The sequence below is a fragment of the Amblyomma americanum genome, chromosome 3 (genome assembly GCF_052857255.1).
Source record: "Amblyomma americanum isolate KBUSLIRL-KWMA chromosome 3, ASM5285725v1, whole genome shotgun sequence".
In the NCBI taxonomy this organism is placed as follows: Eukaryota; Metazoa; Arthropoda; class Arachnida; order Ixodida; family Ixodidae; genus Amblyomma; species Amblyomma americanum.
Window position 1 is genome coordinate 32453327 of NC_135499.1, and position 24377 is coordinate 32477703.

The following is a 24377-nucleotide window of genomic DNA, read 5'->3' on the forward strand; positions in this document are numbered from 1 at the left end:
TGTCTTACTAATGTCGAGAGCATCTGATAGCAGCAGACTGTAATGAGGCAGTCTTGCTGTACGATTTCCCTGATCCGAGCCATGTTGTTTTCATTCTGTGAGGTTGAAGGGCGCCCCTTCCTTGTGTTGTCTTCCACCGACGTTCTCCCTTGAAACAAACCTCTTGTTCCACTCGAAAACTCGCGCCCGCGATAATGTCTCATTGCCGGAAGCGTCACGAAGGAGCTCATACGACTGTGTGGCTGTCTTGCCAAGCTTCACACAGAATTTCATGTTTACATGCTGTTCGAGGTGGACGTCCATCTCTCCATATTCACTCATAGTAGTATGCGCAGACGACTAGTGGCAACGTATATTTCTACATGTAGGGCCATCTAGCGGCTGCCACAGCAATTAACATAAATAGCTCAGGTTAGGCCGAAAAGATGGTGCTACACATATGTACAACATTTGTTTTGGGGAATCATTTCTAGAGAAGAAAATAAATCAGTCTCGAAACTTTACGGACAAAGGTTGTCTTTGGCTTAGGTGTTCATGGCACGAGATTGTAGTGATTGAGCAAGTTTGTGTACTCCCTCAGAAGGTGTTTCAGAGCCTCTTTAAGTTTAAGTATTTATCTTGTCCTGTCTGTTTCTCTTGCCTCTCACATTGGTTGCTTGCGCTGTTGCCATCTGCTTTTGTCTCCTGACTGTATCTGCGTTAGATTCCGAAAGATAAGCATTTTGAGAACTGTTTGAGCTGCTGGACATGGTGAGACAGGCAAACAGATTTCAAGGAAAGCAAGTGATTTCTTCTAGTAAACTGAGCTGCCCATCTTTGTTGCCATCGTTGACAAAGCATCTTGGCATCTTGTTGCCGTGGCAGCTTTGGAAGTTTGGCTGGTCAATAGTTGAATCTTTAAATTTGAGAATGTACTATAAGTTGGAACAAAAAAATTCCAGTGTGCTTGTTTGTCTAGAGTAGATGTAAGCTTGAAACACCTTGAAAGGTTGGCGTAGAACATTCTAGAATGGCTCATTGACGATGCTATATGCACTGTTTGACTGAGTCTCGGCTAGGTTTTTTTTATGGCTGCTGTACATGCCTCTGCCTGTTTCTGTTTGAGCTGAGCAGTGCACTCAGTCTCTTGGCTGCTTTCGTAACTTCACGTGCCTCTGCTGTCAGCCACTCTTTATCTTTCAGCTGAACATAGCGCATCTGGCATCCCTGACTGCTTTTGGTGTGCCACATTCAACTTCTCCTGATTTTAGTGCTGAATAGTGCGCTCAGCGTCCCTGTCTGCTATCATTGCTTAAAGGGATATTGAGGTGGTTTTCGAATCTGCTAACCTTCTAGGGTTCAGAAGTAGACTTTCTTGATCATGTCTGTGAAGTTTGTGGGGTTGAATGGGGAGATAAATACGTTCTCCCCACTCAATCGCGGCTGACACGGTTCAAAGCCGCCCGGACCCCACCCCGTGATCGCGTACGCTACCAAGCGCTCGCCGACCACGGCGGGCCTTGCTCTGAGGGAACAAAGGAACGACACATTGGCTGACACAAACAGGCATTTATTGCTACAGAAACAATAACGCCAGCTAGCAACAAGGTACGCTAATGAATCGAGGTCGTCCGACTCACCAGCAAGGTTCCGAGCGAATGTTCGCCCGCGCTAGGGCAAAGGATATATACTCCGCAGGCCGGACGGGACGAGTACGGGAGCCTGTCTCCCCGTCGCTTCCTCGCCCTGCCGGCGAAGAGCGGAGCCGCGAGCGACACGTCCGCCCGCGCCAACGATCCCAGCCAAAGCCCCCTCTCCCGCGTGCGGGCTTTGGCAGTCTCCCCGCTGCGATGCTGGTGCCCTCTCTTGCTAGCTAATGTAACTGACAAGGGAATGCGTTCAGCCTCGAGGTGAGACAGCCGCTGCACGGTGCCTCGCGGGAAAGCAAACTCAGGGGGCTGCAGGGCAGGTCCCCACATCCCCCCAACTTTAAATAGACCCACGCGCCTGAAGGTACATGCTATGGCGGAGTCTCCTGGTCTTCATGTCCTTGAGGCACATCTTGCAGCAGAGGTCACGCCGACAGCGTCCACGCAGACTTCCGCGGTATTCCGAAGGCGGCGTGAAGGTCTCCGCTGGGACGACTCGCATGGCCCGCGGACTACCGTGTCCGCAGGCCCGCGAATCGAAGGCCGGTGGGAAAACTGCAGGCCAGGATCCTGCAGTAGTCGCCAGGGCAGCAGCAGCCGGAGGCGACTGCTGACTGGTCTCGCCACAGCTGCCCCGGATGGATGCGGTGAACAGGATACAGGCCGCTCCGTCGCAGCAGGTGGCAGCGAGACGATGTGCACCGGACAGCAAGCCTGGGTGGCTCCACCGGATCTGCAAAATTGCCGGAACGCTCTCGGCGTGCCTTTAGTGTAGGTCACGGGAGGGGAAACGGCATCCGCAAGGGCCTCGTGCCACAATGCCTAACTCGCTAGCAAAACGTGTCGGCGGCTGTGCAAACGCAAAGTTCGAGTGAACAAAGCCCTTTCTTGAGTTGAACGAGACTGCTCAGTTCGTGCGAGGTTACAAAAAAAACGGGCGGGCAGCAAAGTGCGCCCCCTCTCAACAACACGGTCCGGTGGTCGTGTCTCTTCTGGCGTGGTGCAGGCAGCTCCGAAAAGTCTCAGGCCTGACTACCACTGACAACGACCGTGACCGCCACAAGGACCCAAAACGGGTTATGTGCGCGCGGCCGCGAGGAGACATCAGCTTTGTGGGGTGGTCCTACCCCTCTCACTGCACAAAGCAGCTTCTGAGCAGCCGGCGCCCACCGTATCAGACGGTGTCGGAGCGCCCGGTGCCGAGCTGCAATACCAGCGAGCTCGTAGTGGCACCCGTGGCCCCAGGCCACCCGGTTCCCGGAGCCGCGACTCCTAGAGTCGAAAAAGAGACAGTAGAGAAAATATATACAGAAACTCGGACCACCCACACGGCTTCCGTACTCACTCGTTTCGGGCTCGGCGACTTCGCGGGCGCTAGGCCTCGCGCTCCCTCGATGCGGACCAAGTGATTCTCGCGAAGAATCTCCACGGAAAAAATGTGCTGAGCATGTCGAAAAGTTCAAACATGCTGCTGCGCAATACACCTCGCACTCAAGGAATCATGCCGCAGGTCCTAGTGATCAAAATTCACTCTGGGCCTAGCACTTGTCAAGTGCGGACAAAGAGCGTTCCTCGAACCAAACCGACAGTCGTCCAATGTTCCAAGAGCAGTCCCCACGTTGGGCGCCAGATGTGGGGTTTGATGGGGGAGATAAGTACGTTCTCTCCACTCAATCGCGGCTGACACGGTTCAAAGCCGCCCGGACCCCACCCCGTGATCACGTACGCTACCGAGCGCTCGCCGACCACGGCGGGCCTTGCTCTGAGGGAACAAAGGAACGACACATTGGCTGACACAAACAGGCATTTATTGCTACAGAAACAATAACGCCAGCTAGCAACAAGGTACGCTAATGTATCGAGGTCGTCCGACTCACCAGCAAGGTTCCGAGCGAATGTTCGCCCGCGCTAGGGCAAGGGATATATACTCCGCAGGCCGGACGGGACGAGTACGGGAGCCTGTCTCCCCATCGCTTCCTCGCCCCGCCGGCGAAAAGCGGAGCTGCGAGCGACACGTCCGCCCGCGCCGACGATCCCAGCTGGAGCCCCCTCTCCCGCGCGCGGGCTTTGGCAGTCTCCCCCGCAGCGATGCTGGCGCCCTCTCTTGCTAGCTAAGTAACTGACAAGGGAATGCGTTCAGCCTCGAGGTGAGACAGCCGCTGCACAGTGCCTCGCCGGAAAGCAAACTCAGGGGGCTGCAGGGCAGGTCCCCACAAGTTATTTTTTCGATTTTGGCTAAAGCACTGGTGCAATCACCAATTGAAAGTGCAGTGCTCAAATCTCCCACGTCCTGCACGAGCTCAGGAGAGGAGAACAGCAGAGAGGGAAGCCTCATCCATGTCGGTGAATGTGACGTCACGTTGAGGTGGCGGGGATACTTCGAGGCACCCGAGCGAGCATTGTTCCGCGTGTTGTGTACGTTGCGGACATACAAACGTGTCAGCTGAGTTTGAGCACCAGGTTCAACACGAGGTACTGCTCTGCGTTCAGGTGTACGAGCAACTGTGGCCGCGGCTGTGTCGTCTTGCGCTGTTTTTCACAAGATCAAAAGCTCGCAGCACAGACTACAAACACGGTTTCTTCGGTTTTCTCGCATTTGAGACTCGTGTCACCATTGCCAACAAGAACCTCAGCTAAAAGAAGAAGCATGCTCATGGAGCCCCTGCAAAAGCTTTATAGGGGCTCAGGCATGTGTTGCTCTCCTCAGCAGAGGCGAGGCCAGATCTCCTGGGATGCGCTGAGCAAGGTTCAGTTCGATGTGTTCAAGCAAGTAAGCATCGAAGCTATCTGTATGCGGCATCTTGTTTTCCCACCCGTTGCTGCCTCGTCACTATAATCGTAACTATGCGATTAAAATGAAAACGCTCGGCAAAGGTCTGTCTGATTTGGGATGAAGATTTTAAGGAAGAAATGAATGCCAACAAAGTTCTTGTAAGAAAACATGATGTTTCGAAACCTTACTTGGTTTCTTTGTCAAGGCGAGTTTGTCAGGCGAGTTGCAACTTGACTTTTAAACGCACGTATAGCTGACCGCCAGGTCACTGAACAAACTGAAGCAGAAGCCTTGTGCGCGGATTTGGCTTGGTCTCCAGCAAAGTACCTTCAGACCCTCCTGTGGTCACATGCATCGCAGTGCTCGGCCGCTGTGTTCACTCGCCCTGATGTCAGCTTTGTGCTGCTTCACCCTTTCCTTTGCTGCCCCAGAGTATAACACCGGGCATTCAGAGCAGAGTATTTTGTGCGCCATGCCTTGGCCATTTTCTTCTGGATGACAGCCTTTCGGGCGAGGCAGGAGGCGTCCGGTGGTGGTAATCGGCTTGAGTATTGTTTGCAACACTTCCTTCCCGAGGATACCAGCCAAGGTTGTGCTGGTGCCTTTTACGCATGGAATGCATACGCGTCTCACACTGGCATACGCTTGGGCTAGGCGCAGAATTGCTCTGGTTTCGTCTTTTTTGGATTCAGGTGATACGTGGAATGTACGAACTGGAGTATCCTTTTCATTGGAGTTCAGCAAAATAATAGTCACCATAATCGCTTTTACAGCACCATGGAAGGCAGCGATCTGCACACAACACAGTGCCGGATCCACATCGGCAGCTTCTCCTGTCCTCAATGTGGCGTCATGACTCATGACCCCTTAGCCAATCACAGGCTGCGGCACGCCCCACTGTGTGCTCCGCCTCGCCTCCCGCATATTTCTGCTAAAAAAAAAAAAGCTTCGTGTTTGGCTTTGCCTAATTCGGGTTCGATATTCGAGTATGCAGCATGAAAACTGTAGGACACCACTGCCAGCCCGATTTTCACAAAAGGTGCTTCAGTGTTCCAAAGGGACTAAGAAATTGGTTCCAAGATTGCTGGTAAATGTGTTCAGTGTGCAGAACAAATGGTTTTGAGCATTCGCAGTATGTTTGAATCCTTGGAACAGAGCCGGCAATTTATTATTGCTTTCTAAAAACTCCTTTTTATTTCACAAGCCGATTGATCAGGGCATAGAGACAGTTCTTGGAGCAATTTTTATAAGCAGTATATGTCACAACTATGGTGATGTCATGATGAGCAACAGGCCACCAGATGCAGCCATGATGTCGCGAACACACTTTCGGTAGCCGCGAGAGTTGTCTGCTCATGTTGCTGCGTGCACCCATAAAGCTTGCACAAGCTAGGTCTGTGCCTTCACGCATGTGGTTCCAATTTGCCACTGCTGCTTCGGGTCCATTATAGCAGACAACAACAGACGAGGAGACATACTATGTGCAGGAAGGTGAAGACCCACTTGCGGGAAAACGGGTATGGCTTGTCACGCTGTGGTTGCTTGATCAGGTAGGGAGCAGGGTTACGGCGTGTCACACGATGATGGACGTACTGGACACAGTGGTTGCTCCATCTGGGGAGAACACCAATGCATACACATACTTTGCTGTATCACTCGTATTGATCATCTATACATTTTGTTGCTCCTTCAGTGAGCCTTTATCGGCGGAAGCGCATTGACTAGCGTAGCCTCCTTAGACCTCGGTAGTCTTCACCAGCATCAGGCAGTGCCTCGGCCTGGTTCTATTCCATCAATGCTATTTCTTTTATGTTGCGGTGAAACTTGGATTCAAACCACAGACCTCCTGCACATGAGGTGTAGATACCGCTGAAACCATAAGTGCTATTAAACCGTGAAGGCACCGAAAAAATGGAACAAGTAGCTATCAAACATTGAGTTTGACAGCTTCTTTAAAGGAGTAAAGGGTCTTTTTTGTTAGCTAAAGGTGCTTTTGATTGTATTCATACTCGCAGTTCTTGTTGTGTGCATAGTACAACCACATGAGCAAACGAGGACACAGGCAAGAAGGAAAACAGACAGGACAAGGAATGAGTCCTATCCGTTTCTTTTTGTCTGTGTCCTCATTTGCTCACACTGTTACGCTATGCATTGTGCAGATTGTGAACAAGGTCCTCGCATGAGAGCTGTAGCATCAAGCATTTGTTTTTCTTGAGTGATCGGCATTTCTCCCTTTGATATTAACTATACATTTTTCAGTGAGTCGCCAACTTGCAGTCCCAACTAGGTTATGTTAATCCTTTGACATGCAGTGTACACAACTGTACACATTCAAATAGAAATTATATCCGTAATACTTCGGGTGTTTACTTGATAAGTTGTGGCATTTCAATGTTGCTGTGTTCATCAATTATGGCACTTTGTACGAAATTTTGCACATTCCTGCAAAAAGTCAGCCACTGGTATTTTGGGCTGGAAACCTGACAAATTGTCTTTCTTAAGGCCTGAGTATACTATTTAGGTGGGAAAATATTTAATTTCGATGGAAACAAAAAATAGTGTCAAAGGGTTGATTCTTGTCCCTTTTGTTGCATTTCCAGTTTATTTTTCTCTTTTTTCGTCGTTTTTTTTTCTGCAATGCTCTGTCCTGCTAGGGCAAGAGCGTTTGCTTGCAGTGTGGCTGACTGAGTTGAGTGAATAAGCAGCGTGTCAGCGCCTGCTTCTGCTGTTGCATGTGGTTGCGCCCAGGTGGCACCGTGGGTAGCGGTGGCAGCAGTGGTCTCGGCATGGTTGCGCTGGCCCTTTCTGGCTACACCAAGGACACCCGGGAGGCCTGGCGGGAGGTGTGGCACTCACTGCGCCTCTCTCTGGGGGACCCATACCTGCAGGCCATCTTCGCCTTCCTGACGGCTGCCGACGACAGCTACCACGAGCTGCTGGTGTGTCCCTCCTCCTCCTCCTACTCTTGCTCTGGTTGCCGGTACTGTATGGTGCCTTTGTTTTGTTATTTCACATCCCACATTTTACAGCAACAGCCATTAAGGGCACAATTCCCAGTTCTGCAGCATTGGCGTAACATGCCACGCAGATTGGTCGGTCGGCATGCAGTGCCATGATGCATGGCATCACTGCTGTGCACCATGGCAATACACCATGCTGAGTGGTCCAAATGCAATGATAGTGACAGCATAGTGACATCAGTGTACTCTATCAGAGAAGGAGGCACACAACAATGAATAAACAATATTATATTCACAGCGGCAAACAGCTGTTGCTGAATTCACAATGATAACCATCCTGTGAGTTTTTTTTTGTCGAAGTACATCCACATTTCATTCAGTGTCAGTGGGAAATAGTTGTCAGTGTCAGTGTCAGTTGTCAGTGGGAAATAGCTTTTATGCCAGCACACTGTTGAATTTTCTCTGCCTGACTTTTGACCCCAGTCAGCCTAGTGAGTGCTACTGTGAGGCACAAAAACAGCATTTTCACTATGCACGCTCCCATTTGGCACTCAAACTTGTGTTGGGGGGTTTGTGGAGATGTTCTGATCCAACTCACTTCATCCCAAATAAAAAATGAAGCAACAGCAGAATATGGCAGCCGTGTGCAGTAATGCCACAGCCATGAATGGAGGGCAAATTGTTTCGTAATTTGACTTTTTTTATCATTGAAGGTTCTTGTCTTATCCTTATCCCAGTTTTGACATTTGTCTTCAGGTTTAAAGAACCATAATCCCTGTGGAATGGGCCAGCGATGACAGTTTTCTCACCGTTGAGCTGCCAGATAGGTGTGCCTTTTCTTTTTCATTGTAATCTTTGTCTTCTCGTTCGTCCTGTGTGGAGCAGGTGCGGCTGCCTGTCCACTGTCACACGTAGGCTTGGCCCCTAACGTGCACTCATCATTCAAGGTGCCCCTACCTGCATCAGACAACTGGCAGGTGGTCGGTGGGCACAGTTCATGCTTTGCATGATTTAGTGGTTGCGTTTCATTGCTAATCACTAGAAGTCAGATTGTTCGGCCGTAAAAAAGCACATTTTAGGTGCCAAAAATTGGCGGTTGAAAGCACATATTAGGCACCAAACACGGAAAAATAAACACTGTAAAGTTTAGCAGAAGTTTATATGATTTAAGATCTGAACATGTGCACACAATACCTGTCGCAGAATAAAAAAAAAAGCAGGGCTGATTCGGGATCATAAAAAAGGCGCGAACCTTAGAGGCAGCTATTTTAAAGCTGTTCCACAACATTTATGATGAATGTTCACATGCTTTAATGGGGCAAAAAGGCTGTTTGCTTTTTGCTGGGAGAAACCTTTGAAAGAAATAGTGTCATCAGCCCTTATGTACAGTCAACGACCGATTTTTCAGATTCTCTAGGGAGCACAAAAATGTCTGAAATTTGGGTGGTTCGAAAAATCAAATTTGATCGAAAAAATCATTTTAACTTGTTGCCAATACAATACGTTGGAGGAAAGGGTCAGTAGATTTGTGCACAATGTGAAACTCTTCATGACGAAATCTCGCCGCAGGTGGTGTGAACAGACGATGGGCGGTGACCGCTTTCACGAGCTCAGCGTACGATGGCTGTACTGCCTTCGGCATGTCGCCGGCAAATGCACGGGTTGGGACAAAGTCTAGACATGAAAGCGAACCCTCTGCTGCGGGAACTGTGCTACGCCCCAGTGCAAAGAAGAATAAGAAGATGGCGAAACGATAAGATCACACAAATGGCCGAAGTAAGCGCTGCGTCGGCATTCGCCTTCATAATTAGCCCTAGCGACTAACGCCAAAATCGGTATCGTAACCGGGGGTATGCACTCAACGGTGGTTTGCGTATAATAAGAGGCGTCGTGTCTGTTATCAAAATGCCAGTTGATGGTTTTACGATATAATAGTCAGGGTTGCGGTGCGGTTTGCAGCGGCTTTGCTCACCTCACTTCGAAATGCACCATTTTCTTCTGCACTCGCCATCTTTGTGAAGCCATATGCCTCCCACGTGCATCGCTGCTATACCTCTTGCCATATTCAGGACGAAAGACTCGGCATAGATGAGTTCCGCGAACTTTGACTACTGTTCAAGTTTATGCAGCGGACGACATTGTGGGGTCTTTCCGTCACGACTTCCCCTTTTGGTTAGCTTTCCTGCTGTGCACCCTCCCACGGCATCGCCTCGATTAGGGGTGCGCCACGTGACTCTCTCTGGTTAGTTACCTTGACTAACAAGAGAGGGCGCGGGCATCACAGTGCCACAGTCGGCGTGATTGATGCGCGCATCCTCTTCAGCTGGGGAACATCGCTCGCGCCGCTCCACTCTCGGCCAGCGGGTCGAGGCCTCGTGGGGAAGACTATTCTCCCGCATCTTGTTCCATCCGGCTTCGTAGCCTTGCTGGTGAGTCGGACGACCTCGATTCCTCAGCGTATTTTATTGCTAGCTGGCGTTATTGTTGTTGTAGCAATAAATGCCTTATTTGTGTCAGCCAGAGTGTCATTCCTTTCTTCCTTCAGAGCAAGGCCCGCCACGGTTGGCGTGCGCTCAGTACCGTAAATGATCACGGGGTGGTGGTCCGCAGGCTTTGAACAGTGTTAGCTGCGGTTAAATGGGGCGAAACTGTTTACCTCCTCAATTAAACCTCACAACATCCAAGAACGGTACGAATTCGAAACCACGCGGGCACAATGTGCTGACTCGCGGAGTCTATCAACCCCGCCGCCATTTAAGAGGCTCCTTATTAGCTTGAATTCGTTTTGTTTGATCAAGCTTTCGATCTTCCTTCTAGTTTGAAGGAAGAAGGTTCCACTGTACATATTATATGATGGCTTGGCTATTGGCGGCGAGTGCGAACAAGGTCCGAAAAATTGAGCAGTCAGTTGCGATGCGTCCAAAAATTCAGGCGCTTTTATACGTTGGCTCTATGGGCTATGTCGCGGTGCCACGAAAATGTCCGAATAATCAAGCATGTCCGAAAAGTCAGGGGTCCGAATTTTCAGTCGTCGAATGTAAACACTTTTGATAAGCCTGGCAACAAGCAATAAAATGCAAATACAGTTGTTGAAAACTGTTGGAAGTACTTATTAAAAGACAAAACTGTTCTATGTTGAGCACCAGAAAGAAGGCCTGTTATGCTACAAACTTACAAGCAAACAATGAACGCTTTGATAGGAGGTAATTTATTGAGAAATTATTACAATTATGATTATGTTAAAGTATCAGGCATATGAGCTCTAAGTTTTTATTCATACAGGAATTAAGCTTACCCAATTGCCCAAATGTAATACGACCACGATTGTAACGCAAGGGTAGACTTTGCAGGTGTGTAGGAAAAAAAACAAAATGACGCGAGTGTAACATGAGAAACCAAAATTATAGAGCTCGAAAGTAACATGAGATACCAAAACTATAGAACCCACTAAAAGTCCAGTGCAGTTTTGTTAAGCATCTGCAAAATAGGCGGCATTCCTTTGCCTCGTCTTCATGCCCACCACCATTGGCGCCGTCGCTGTCATCATCACAGTGAGTCTGCTCTTTGTCACTAGTTGTCTCCAATAGCAGGTTGTCCTCACTTCCATTGAATGCATTTGAAATTGAGCATTTCTTAAATGCCTGGTAGACCGTTTCATGAGGCAGCCTGTACCATGCAGCTGAAACCTCCTGGGCAACAGTAGATGCGCTCGGGCATTTCAGTCTTCCTGCAGGTGTTGAGGTAGATCCACATTCAGTCCAGTCCCAACACAACTGCCGTAAGTGATCCTTGAATGGTTTGTTAAGCCAAATGTCCAGGGGCTGAAGAGTGGATGTTATGCCACCCAGTAAAGCAACCAGATCTGTTCGGTCATGCTGCAGCTTTTTTTTTTTCACGCCAGGTGTAAGGTGACCTCGGAAAAAACCCTGCGGCAGTATAGATTCCGGATGCAGAAGTGCACCTGGCCTTCGATCCCAGTTGCTGCAAATCCAATCTGTGATGAGTTCCGAGTCCATTCAGCCCATTCCTTGACAGCGCATGACAGCATCGTTTAGGAATGTTTCTTTCGGGAAAGTCTTCCGGTGAAAAATTACGAATGAAGGGAGCTTGTGGCCAGCAGCCAAACATGCCAGCATAACTGTTATGGATTTTTGTTCAATCCCAGTGCTGCTAATGCAAACTTCATGTTCACCGAACTTGTGAAGTGTCCTAACCATCAGCAGCGTCATCCTCGTCGTGTGTGTTTCTTCTTGGTCTTCATTTCTCTCTGCTGTGGTTTTTAATTGATCATTTACCAGCTAGCTCAGCATTGCACTTTATTAACATGTCAAGGTATACAGAGCATTGCCAATGTGTCCAAGTGTTATATTGAGAGCAGCGGAGATCAATGACATGCCGCTAAAGCTCACGAAGTTTCAGCTCCTTGGGTATCTTGTGACAAATCGATGTAGTGCCTCGAAGGGAAAAACCAGCCCTTCTTATGATCCAACCAAGGGATGCCCTGTATTAGTTTGGCGCCAAACCCATGTCTCATGCAAGTTCACATGCTTTGCACTGAAGCATTTCAGTGCTCATACCAAGAAGTCGGGAATGTTGTTCACCGATGAAGTCCACAACACAACGCTCCAACTCCGGGAAGTGGCTGTTCTTGGGCCCCCCGAATACCTTTCTCATACAACTGGCGATGCTTCCTCCATCCCCTTACCATCGAATCATTGATGTCCAGGCTTCTTGCAGCTGCTGAGTTGCTGACTTTTTCAGCGAGTAGAATAGCATTGCAAATGAAGCCAACGGTATACTGAATGCAAGAGCATCGTATTTTGAATGTAGGCAGAGGAACACACTGTTGTATCAAGGCGTCAGTCTCGTGGCACGTTCACTTGCCGTCTGCTCCTTCAGCATCAATCATTCGACTCTCAAATGCATGCTCCATTCCTCCGAGCTGATTTGCATCAATTTGCAGTTTGTCAAGGGATGGTGCTCTCTTGTTGCTGGCACACTCTCATCGGTTTTGATTTTGAAATAGCAGGTTGATCAACATGCAAGTAAATGCGATGCATCAAGTGAATTTAATAATGAGTGCCTTTCTTGGCATTTTTAGGCCTAGTATTCGAATGTAACAGGGAGGCAGCTTTTTACTTCTATTTTTGGTAAAAAAAACTCACATTACATTCAAGTAAATGCAGTATCTATTATGCACATACACGGTGCTTCAGCATCAATAAATATGCTGCTACTTATGTAGACAGTACTTTATAGTTGTGAGAAGTAACACCACCTTCTAATGATGCTTGCCTTTTGAAAGGGTCTGGACGCCAGAAATACCAGATGCAAGAGAATGTAGAGACACAAAGCTAAGCTGCTTGACGTTGAATATACTGGTAAAAATTAAAAAGGCCCCACGTACGCCTGCGGAGGGTTCATGATAAATACTGTCCACCTAGAAATCACTGTGAAAACTATGAAAGCAGTAGCACACAAACGCCATCCTCAGATTGGTGAGCTCGAGGCTGTGTGTCTTCTCGCTCAGAACAAGCGTGGAAGGTGAAAAGGAGCAGTTGATATTGTCACGAAGTGGTGACTGCAGAATGACAGCGAAGATGGCATCTAAACAAAAGTTTATTTGGGGCTGACTTGCACCCACAATGGTCTGAATCACTCGGCGGCGACATAGCAACAAGCGTGCTCGGCAGTCGTCGAACAGTATGCCCCCCCCCCGCTCTCGGCCGTGCTCAATTTAAAGCTGATAGCTAACTTTTGAGATAAAGCGTGCAAAGTTACTTGAACATCAGCTCTGCCTGGCTGCGATCAATCGAGATAAATCTAGTCGCGTCTTGTGTCGCTAACAAAGTGATAAAGTGGCGTGGCGGCAGATTTGAAGAATGAACAAACACTGCAATGATTCGCGGCATTACTCCCCTCTCAGAGAAGCATCGACCTGATGCCTTAAAACAAATAATGCGACTAGCAACAAATAAAATGGATCGTGCGAAAATAAACACAGAGTGTGGAAATGCAGCGTCCTTTAGCGTGCATAATAGGGCTTCAGACAGACGACATGGACAACTTCTGGCCGTACGTGGCGTCGCTGGGATGCAGTCATTGCGTCAGGGATGACTTCGTAATCCAGTTCACCTAGCCGACGAAGAACCTTGTAAGGGCCAAAATAGCGGCGCAAAAGCTTTTCACTCAAACCACGGCGGCGAATGGGCGTCCAAACCCAGACTTGGTCTTCTGGCTTGTATTCCACGTTGTGTCTTCATAGGTTGTAGCGTCTGGCATCGGTCCGCTGCTAGTCTTTGATCCATAATCGGGCAAGCCTTCGAGCTTTCTGCGCATTGAAGGTAGGCGGCCACGTCGACGTTCTCTTCGGTTACGTTGGGCAGCATGACGGCTAGCGTGGTCGTTGCCTCCCTGCCGTGCACGAGCCTGAAAGGCGTCATCTGGGTGGTCTCCTGCACTATGGTGTTGTAGGCAAGGACAACGTAAGGCAGGATGACGTCCCAGGTCTTGTGTTCGGCATCGACATACATGGTGAGCATATCGGCGATGGTTTTGTTCAGGCGCTCAGTCAGGCCGTTGGTCTGCGGATGGTATGCAGTTGTTCTCCGGTGGCTGGTTTGGCTGTAATGCAGGATGGCTTGCTTAGTTCCGCCATGAACACTGTTCCTCTGTCCGCGATGAGCACATCGGGGGCGCCACATCGCAGAAGAATGCACTCCATGAAATATTTGGCGATTTCTGCTGCTGTTCCGTTCTGCAGGGCTTTTGCCTCGGCGTGGTGGGTCAGGTAGTCGGTCGCTATGATGATAGATCCACTTATTTCCAGACGTTGACTTTGGGAAAGGGCCAAGCAAGTGGATGCCGATCTGCTGAGACAAGACCAGATCCGCAATCTGCTTCGATGCTACAGCGAGTGTTTTTCGTCATCGCCGAAGGTCCAACAAATGCCAATTGCCAAGCATTGCATTATAACCGACCAGCACGCCTGACCTCTCCGTCAAAACCCCTACCGTGTGTTGTTGTGAGAACGACAAGCCATCCGAGACCAAGTGGAAGAAATGCTCCACGACTACGTCATCCAGTCTTCAAACAGTTCATGGGTGGCTCCGGTCGTTCTAGTGAGAAAGAAAGACGGCGCACTTCGATTCTGCATTGATTACCGCCGCTTGAACAACATAACAAAGAAGGACGTCTACCCCCTCCCCCGCATCGACGACACACTGGACCGGCTCTGCTATGCCAAGTATTTCGCATCGATGGACCTGAAGAGCGGCTACTGTCAAATTGAGGTTGATGAAAGAGATCGCGAGAAGACGGCATCCATCACTCCGGATGGGCTATTTGAGTTCAAGGTGATGCCATTTGGTCTCTGTTCTGCACCAGCGACGTTTCAGTGAGTAATGGATACAGTGCTGGCAGGCCTGAAGTGGCAAATTTGTCTGGTATATTTAGATGACGTCGTTGTCTTCGCCTCGAACTTTGAAGAGCACCTCAAAAGACTTCGAACAGTTCTAGACGCAATCAAGTCGTCTGGCCTAACCTTGAAAGCAGAGAAGTGCCACATTGCATATGAAGAACTGCTGTTTCTAGGCCACATCGTTAGCAAGGAGGGAGTACGCCCAGATCCGCAGAAAACAGCTGTTATTGAACAGTTTCCACCACCGGCCGATAAGAAAGCAGTGCGCAGGTTCCTCGGACTGTGCGCATATTACCGACGATTCGTGAAAAACTTTTCACGCATCGCCAAGCCCCTGACACAACTGACGAAGGCAGACATGCCATTTAAAGGGGAAGCGCCGCAAGCAGAAGCCTTCAAAGAACTTCAGCGTTCTTTACAGTCCCCACCGATCCTCGCGCATTTTGATGAAAACGCTGATACTGAAGCTCATACCGACGCAAGCAGCGTGGGCCTAGGCGCCGTCCTCGTTCAATGAAGCGACGGGCTGGAGAAAGTCATTGCATACGCTAGCCGTTCCCTTTCTAAGGCCGGGGCTAACTATTCGACAACTGAGAAGGAGTGCCTTGCCATCATCTGGGCTACGTCAAAATTCCGCTTACACGGCGATCACCACGTGCTGTGCTGGCTTGCCAATTTGAAGGACCCCTCTGGCCGCCTCGCTCGATGGAGTCTGCAAGTCCGCACGCAAACACTCTGATGCCGATTGCCTTTCACGAGCCCCTGTAGATGTGCCGCCGCTGGACAGCGATGAGGACGCCTTCCTGGCACCCATCAGCTCCAGCTCTTTTACCCAGCACCTCCACCAGATGTCACGAAGTGGTGACGGCTATCCGAGGAGCAGAATGACAGCGAAGATGGCGTCTAAACAAAACTTCATTTGGGGCTGACTTGCGCCCTCAATGGACTGAATCACTCGGCGGCGGCATAGCAACAAGCGTGCTCGGCGGTCGTCGAACGGAATGCCCACCGCTGTCGGCTGTGCTCAATTTAAAGCTGATAGCGAATTACGAGATAAACCATGCAAAGTTACTAGAACATTCCGGAACAACATAGAATCAGCTCTGCCTGGCTGCAATCAATCGATATAAATCTAGTCGCGTCTTGTGTCGCAAACAAAGCAATAAAGTGGCGTGGCGGCAGATTTGAAGAATGAAGAACCAACACTGCAAAGATTTGCAGCAATATCGGCAATGTTACAGGAACGTGCTTATACTACGAAACGTTCGATGGCTTTACACTCTTCGGTACTCTAGATTGTTTGCTGGCAAGCACTCCTGAAATTTCGTTGAAACCCCTGGATTTTGTTCTAGACAGATTGCAACTTGGCACGGATCTTTTCAGCAACTTGTCTGTAAAGAAGAGCAGAGATTTTCTGCTGTGCATTCTGGATTAGTCAGATGTTAGTAGTGAGGGTCTCACCTGCACATTCTTGTACCTTTATAGTAGTACTCGCGAGAAATGTGAAGTTGGTGCACAAGTTTCTCAAGGCATCCTTGGAGGTTGTCCTGAGAGCAATAACAGGGGCTAGTTGGTGGTTCATCGTGTGGAAATCGCGCTTTACTAAAACAAACAAGACACACTATAAGGACGTCAGACAAAGCCTTATAGTCGTCCTTATAGTGTGTCTTGTTTGTTTTAGTGCAGCGCGGTTTCCACACGGTTGTCCTGAGGAAGGACAGCTTGAACCCTCTTGATTGAAGAACTCTCGTTACCTGGGAAACTGTTTGACGGTATCTATAGGTCAGAATAGTGGCAGTTGTAGTATTCAACAGCTTCCAGCCACTTTCCCCAATGTGTGATGATAGGCTCCGTAGGGAGAGGAACTTCTGGCAGCTGCTGTTTAAGAGAGCACACACGAGAAGGCGCTTCCAGAAACACAGCCTTGACTGAAGCACTAAGTTTGTTAATGTCCTTGAAAAGTTTTCTGAGTTTTTCACAAATACAGTGAGGCCCATGCACCAGGCAGGTGACATGGGCCATCTGCTGGTAGAAATCCTTCAGTATAAGTGCAGACCTGTGCATGTAGCAGATGGCTGCATCTGTGTAGAGAAGCAAAACCTTGTTGTCTCCCACACCAGATGGGTAGAGTACTCTCATTGACCAGTTAACAAAGTCATCTATGGTTTCCCTATTGGTCCTCTCCAAAGGCTTTGAGTGTACAAGAAAGAGCTTTTCTGCTAGAAATGCATATTTCCATCTATGGAGACACACGTGCAGGAGCTCAGTGCTTATCTTTTGAAGTGTTGCTAAGTTCAGAGGCCGGAAATAATTTTGAATGCACTAGATTTCTCGCTAGCGAAAAAACCATCCTGTCTGCGGATGAAGCCTCGACCTGCCACGGCTGGCAGGTGGCAAAATGGAGAGCGAAATTCCTTTTCATGCACTAGCACTGGGTGGTTCTTTGGCGAAAAAGAGCATCCTGGTGAAGCCTGGTGGAGTTGTAATTGAGGAGGAAAGCCAGTTTCACGGGAGTTGCAGCCACATAGAAAGGACGAGGCCCGTGCACGCCTGGCTGCAGCCTAATGGAAAGGAGGCCAACCGGTTTCGTAGCAGCTGTAGCCAAGTGCAAAGGCGGAAACTGCAGCACACTAGGTTCCGCTTGCGTTGTCTGTAAAACCGTCATAAGTAAATATGCTATGCAAAGGGTCCATACAGATTGTGCTAGTGCATCCACATCGCATTTAGTCGATTTTTCTACAGTATAGATTCTGATGATGCCGCATTATTGATTTGCTTCTGAAGAACCTGTTTGAATTCTGGATTTTCGATTTTTGCCCATGGAATGCTCGGAGCCACATACGCCTCGTATAAATCAGTGCAGAGAGCATTCTTTCTTCCTATCATCCTTACAGGCTTCTATCAAGAACAATTGCCCGAAGGTTGAGAGCTTATAGAGTTGGACATTTGCATGGTGCTCTGTACTTTTTCATGCTGGTCTAGGTGGTACTTCTTTTGCTAGAATCTCAAGAACAACAAAAAAAACTGGTATTTTTCACATAAGAATAAAAAAAACTGAATATTATACCAACTGTAAGCAGGTCAAGGTAGTCTAGAGCATAAACAGCTAAGCATATGACGAATAGCGTGATAGGAGGGCAATACGTTGTTTTTGACATACACACAGGCACCTGCCTAGACTTCATGGCACGCAGTGAAATTAAGTGAAGTGATCACTTGAAGGTCATTCGGTGGTGAGCCTGCTGTAAAGCTGCAGTTGAATGCTTCACAGTTTTCAGATAATTGCAGAACTTATTTATTCTCGTTTTCAACTCCGCAGTGCATGCGCATTCATTTAACATTACCCCTACACAGTGCAGAGCAGGTTCACAACTCATTAGTTTCGACTTAAGGCCTAGGAAGAATAGTAAATCCTAGAGCTGTGTGAGTAGTAAAAATTTGGGTGCGAATCAAATCGAATATTTTTTTTAATACTGACAAGTTTAAATTACAGATGAAATGTTCTGCGAAACATGGCCAGAAAAAAAAAACTAATTTATTAGAGGTATGTAAATATCAAGGATTTGGATGTGATGTGAAACGGATATGAATAATAAGAATTGGTCTCAGATCAAATCAAATAATTCTGATTATCAGTACAGGTAGTTCAAAATAAAGAGAAATGCTTTTCCACAAAAGAGCTATGAAACAGATGTTGCAAACAAATGTCGCTTTCACCAATAATCAGCATAATTTTTTACACCTGTAAGGTCTACCAGGCATTAAATAGGGAAGTGGGAATCGTATGTAATCGCACTATTAGCAATAAAATTTATTTAGGCGAAAGCCTTTAATGGTTCATACTCCCGGTCGAGATCCTGTCCATCATCACATCCTGGAACACCCTCCCCTCCACTAGTGCACACCCTGCTCGCCCCTCGGCCAGAGGTGGCGGCACTGAAACGCATGCGCAGCTGCACATAGTAGCTGTGATGGCGCTCCTTCGCCAGACGTGTCGTCGCAGTTGAGTGAGTGAATCGGATGGTTCCCAAGTGGCCCAGTGATTCCACACCAAGCAGTTCGGACAAGTGCAGGAAGGCAGATTCCCCCAGCACCAAACAGCGGAAGATCAATGCATCAACGGCGGCTTGAGGCTTCTGGGACTAAGGCGAGAGAGGCCTGGCCATGCGACTGTGGGTGCCATGCCGAAACAAAGTCATGGAAATAGGCAGTGGAGTGGCCACAGGCTTTCACTGAACACAATTTAGAACTTCCAAAGTGTACTCCTAATTTTTTTTATAGACTAACACCATATATACTCGCATAATGAACCCACTTTTTTTCCAGAAAAGTTGACATCAGTTTTGTGGGAGGGTTCATTACGCGGGAAAAGAGGTTCAACACATTTTTTTTTTTTTAGAAAGGTCGAAATTTCATATACCTCCGCCCCTCTTTCCGTAATCAACAAAAGCATGCGGTCAGACGCATTTGTGCCGCTGGTGTTTAGCATTGTTCACTGTGACGCGATCCAACAATTTTGTAGTAGCCGACGGCGCCGGCCAGTCGCCTTGAAATAACACGAACTGGCTGAACAACAGCCCTGAAGGTCGGGTGCGCATTTTTTGCGTGAGGTTAAAAAAAACACACAGGAAGGTTGCGAGTGTGTAATGCAAATGTCTTTAGCCTTACCTTGGAGCATACAACGTTTTGGTGCTCTGTTAAGAGCGCCGAGCACGCCGCCCCCTCCCACTTGCCGAGTGCCCCCCCCGCCCCCACTCTGGCAGGAGCTCTCCTCAGAAGATAAACAAAAGCAGCGCTGTTAATGGCGGGCAGCATCTTGGCGCGCTGCCAAGGTCTGCGCTGCAGACGGAGCGAAAACTGGGAACTGGAACCCTCTATAAGAAACTTAAGGCTAAAAAAAAAGCAAATTCTGGCCAACAAAAGTGGGGGGGGTTCATTATGCGAGTATACAGAACTTTGTTTACAATTTTTTTTAATAGCAATTGCTGTTGGTGACAGAAGTCTGATATCACAGTTTGACATAATGTTCACCTACTTGAGAAAGAAATCTAGTGAGTGCTGTCGTGAAACATTGTAAGAAGGCCAGATACGTCCTTACTGGAGGAGTGATATCAGTGGTCATTTAACAGTGTGGCAAGGCACTGCTGGCAAAACGCAACAACTTTGCTCACGAAACAGACACAGGAGCAGCAACCTTAGCTGCAATGCAAGTGGGATGATCTCTTCCACGTTCCCTTGCGACGCCTGAAGACAAGGCACTGCTTGTGGAATGCTGCCCTAAAGGTAGTGTTTATGGCGACATGTAGCTTGCTTAGCCCTCACATATCAGTTTCACCAGACTGTAAGCCTCGTTGTGGGCCCCAGCCACGCTAACATTGTCGCAAACCGCAAACCAGCACACATGCTACACTGTACGCAGTGCTGCTGCAGTTGCGCAAGCTGTCTTCGGCCTGGCGTTTTTGTCATACGTTTTTTTTTTCTATTTTTTGTGGCCTAAGGTACACATTCTAGATTCTGATGAAAATTCGAAAAAATCAAAATAGTCTCGGCAAAACAACTGCAGCAACATATGCGAACCGCAACTTCACCCCTTCCTTCACAGGCTGGGCCGCTTCTGTGCACGCACATCTCTGATCATAGTGTGAAATGAGACGATTGCTGGCAGTCAGGCTCACAACCAGCTCTGGACTGTATCGTGGATAGATGCACTGACAGGCCACATGGTGCTGCACTTTGTTTTCCGATCTGCGTGCACGCAACGGTGGCTCTCGACGGCCATCAGTGCGTTGATTTTATGTAAGGCCTAGCATTACCATGCACAGGCTTTTGCTGCGTGCTGGAGTCAGTTCTACAAGGAGAGAGCAAGTTAACTCTTGAGGCAAGAGCGAGGTACTGCATTTGGGACTGTTGCGATATTTCGTGCGTGCAAGCTTAGATGAACAAGAAATTTCTAATATCTGAACACACAGGAATTTCTAATTGTGAAAGCACAGTGCAAATCGAACTGAATAGCAAACACCACATGAACACTATACGAAGTTCTGAATATTCACACACCCCTATTTATGAGGCATTTAACAAACTCAGCTTCCATCTCACAAACATCCCTCTCTGCAGAGGCTTGATGAACAAGAAAGTAGCTGCTGTCACTTTTAATGCAATAGCAGTAGGAGGGCCATAAAGGTGAAAACTGTGCAGTATCAGCATCTGTGTGAAGCCTCTGCCTGCCAGCTTTGGTAGGGAAGGAGGGTCCTCCCTTCTCTCCACTTGTAGGGGAGGGGCCTGACTAAGAATGACTCTGCAAAAATAAATAAAACAAGCGGTTACGGATAGAAATGGAATAAGATGGAATCAGAATTAGAATAGATGGGTGAGTGAAAGACAATGGAAGCAAAATTTGAATTGATCAGCAAGTCAAAGAAAAATATTATCACATTACTTGGCATCAATCCAATTGATCACCTTTCAACTTCTATTTTTTCTGTTCTCAATGTGTACCAACTAGACCTGCTAACCACACCTCCATAAAGATGTGACAGTTCAGCATCATGTGCACTTCTCCTACTTTTTGGAGGCAGCGCTTTTACACTTGGCTTTGCAAGCAGCATCTGCTGCGTTTTAAAGGCTTGTGATAGCTGGCCAATGTTCGACATACTGTGAAGACAGCCAAGTTGGTGATATGTCGTGACCAAGGACTATGAATGGCATACAACCTTGGTCCGTAAAGTTACGAGACTGACTCCATAAAAAAATAGGCATTCAATATTGAAGTCATTTGTGCACCACCCCTTCAAAGTAGTCTCCCTTGGACTCTATACACAGCTTCCAATGCTTCTTGAGCTCTTGAAAGCAGTCAGAAAAAGCTTATTTTTGTTAGTGCTGTCAGTTCCTTTGCTGTGGCATCCTAAGTGGCCTCCACGTTTGCCATCCAGCATCTCTTTAGGGTTCTCTTCATGCACGGAAACAGGAAAAAATCGCATGGGGAGAGGTCAGGGGAGTATGACAGATGCGGAAGTACAGTTATACTGTGCTTGGCAAGAAATTGTACAACTCTGAGAGCAGTGTGGGCCTTTCATTATCATGAAGAAGGCTCCAATATCCAGATGCCCATAGGTCAAGTGTTATAAAATTCTTGGTTCACTGTCTGCCTTTGTGGGACGAGCTTGTGGTGTATGACACTTCTAGCATAGAAAAAAAAAAACAATCAACATTGTGTTGTTTGTTTTTTACTTCTCTTGTCACACCTTTCTTGTTGCTGGAGAGATTACGGACTGCTATTTAGCGCTCTACCTCTTCACCTGAGGGTCGTATTTGAAGCACCATGCTTTGTCTTCGTCAGTGGTGTTATAGACAAATGCAGCATTCTTGTCTGCCTTGGAGGGCAAATCAGTGCATACTGCCACCCATGTGTCCTTCTGGTCCTTTGTAGGGGAGCACAGCACTAGTATGTCATTCAGCTTTCGTTCCCTAAGTCCCCACTCAAACTTTTGTTGACACGTTGTCTTACTTGTGTCGAGGGCAGCTGATAGCATGCAAAATGTAACAGTGTGGTCTTGCTGTGCGATTTGCCTGATCCAAGCCACATTGTCTTCATTCCATGAGGTTGAAGGGCGCCCTGCCTTGTGTCGTCTTCCACCAACGTTCTCCCTGCGATAACGTCTCGTTGCTGTATGCATCATGAAGAAGCTCGTACGTCTGTGTGCCGGTCTTGCCAAGCGTCACTCAGAATGGTTTTCTGGCGGGCTAGTTGTGGCTTCTCGTTCATGATTAAACTGCGCGAAAGAAACAGGGACAAAGACAAGAAACTGCAATCTGCCAGAAAGGACAGTTTTACTGTCCTTTTTGACCCAGGACCTTTACTCTTGTTACTTGTTTCCATCCTTCATAGATTTTAGCCTTGTTTTAGCCTTTGTCATTTTCGCGTCGCCTTTACCTTTGTTTATTGTTGTTTCCATAATTCACTCTCGGTTTCATGGTTTTAGCCTTGTTGTTAATCTTGTTTTGTATCATTCATATGGTTTCGTTTTTATGCTTTTCTGCTTACCATTTAGTGCTTGCACCTTCATCTTTTACTGTTGTTACTGTCGGTTTCATGTCTCATCCCTTTGCTTAGTAAGTTTTCGCTCGTAATACATGGTTAGGCCGTCTTCAATTTCGTTCTCTTTGAATTTTTGGTTTCACCGTCAGGTTTTTATCTTCCTCTCTCCTTTTATCTAGGTATCAAGGGTGTTTAGGCTTGCACACACCCGGGGTTTTTTAGGCTGGTTCTCCAGATTGGCTCTACTAAACTTTTAAACTTATCTGCTGTGTTGGATCCTGGATGTGTCACGTGGTGGGTTGGTGCGTGTAAAAGGAATGCTCGAAGCGTTTTTCGAATAAAAGTTGAAAGTCTGCTCTCTGTGTGTGTATGTGTTTTCTTCTCTTTGTCCCTGTTTCTTTCGCGCAGTTTAATCATGAACGAGTCACTCGGAATTTTATGCTAATACGCTATTCAAGATGGGCTTCCATCTCTCCACAGTCACTCATGGTAGAATGCGCTGACAGCTGGAGGCAACATCATTTTCCAACATGTAATGCCATCTAACAGCTGCCACAGCAATTAACAGAATTAGCCCATGTTAACACTAAAAGATGATGCCATACACGCAACAACATTTGCTTCAAGAAATCACTTTAAGAGAAGAAAATAAATCAGTCTCGGAGCTTTACTAACAAAGGTTGTAGATGCATTGGAGAGGCACTCTCCCTGTGTCGTGTCTTTTTTGCTGTTTGGTTACAGTTGCTAATGTTGCATTGTTTAGCATGTGATGGGCATGTGAGTTGACTTTTAATTCTCATTGAGTTAGTGTGAAATGTTTTAGTTGGCGCCTTGTTGATTGCAGCGCGACTGTAACATGGCCATTGAAGACAGAGTGGCCTTTGCCTGTCTGCACCTCTCAGATGCAAAGGTGAGCTAGGCATGTGATCATTACCATGTAGCACATAAATTTGGCTGTTATATCTGTATGTATCTGCATAGGTAGTAATTTCACTCATGGTGCAACTAGCCAGCATTGAAGCATTTGTTGACTGCTCAATCTATATGTGGTGCATTATTTTCACTCTCTTTTGTGCCAAAGCACCTAGCTGACTGGCAGTTTCACTGCCACAACCACACTGTGCTGAAAAATAATTTTTGTACAAAGCACAGTTGCAGCTCTGCCAGGTAGATGCCATCTGCTGCATTGCAAACCAAATTTACTGCAACTGTTAGTTCAGTGCAGTTATTAGGAGTATTAACAAGGCATCTTTCCATTGCCACTTAGTGAAAATCAGAGTCGACATGTGCAGTCGTGGTGCATTACCAGCAAGCATGGACGCACTTATTAGGCACCCGTTCCTGTGTTGACCGGTGTACCTCGGCCTCAGAATAAACGAGCGCAGAGCGTAGTGGAGGAGGAAAGATGGCGATAGTGAAGAGAGCACAAGGAGGAAGGTGGAGAAGGAGGAAACAGCATGAATAGTAGAGATGTCGTCTGCTCACTGAAGACGTCACTGAAAAAGTATGCATGTTCTCTCCAGAGATGTCGCCACAGTAGGATGCTGGCTGTTTGCCT

The 24377-nt window shown here is 47.7% G+C and overlaps 1 protein-coding gene across 4 annotated transcripts in view; it reads left to right on the forward strand.

Moving 5' to 3' along the window:
- The window catches only part of mio (GATOR complex protein mio), a 242517-nt gene that overhangs the window by 190010 nt on the left and 28130 nt on the right, over positions 1–24377 (forward strand). For all 4 annotated transcript variants that reach the window (XM_077657210.1, XM_077657207.1, XM_077657206.1 and 1 more), the window contains 2 exons: positions 7150–7340; positions 23664–23729. In XM_077657210.1, coding sequence (XP_077513336.1) covers positions 7150–7340; positions 23664–23729 — 257 coding nt within the window. The remainder of the gene's footprint in view (positions 1–7149; positions 7341–23663; positions 23730–24377) is intronic.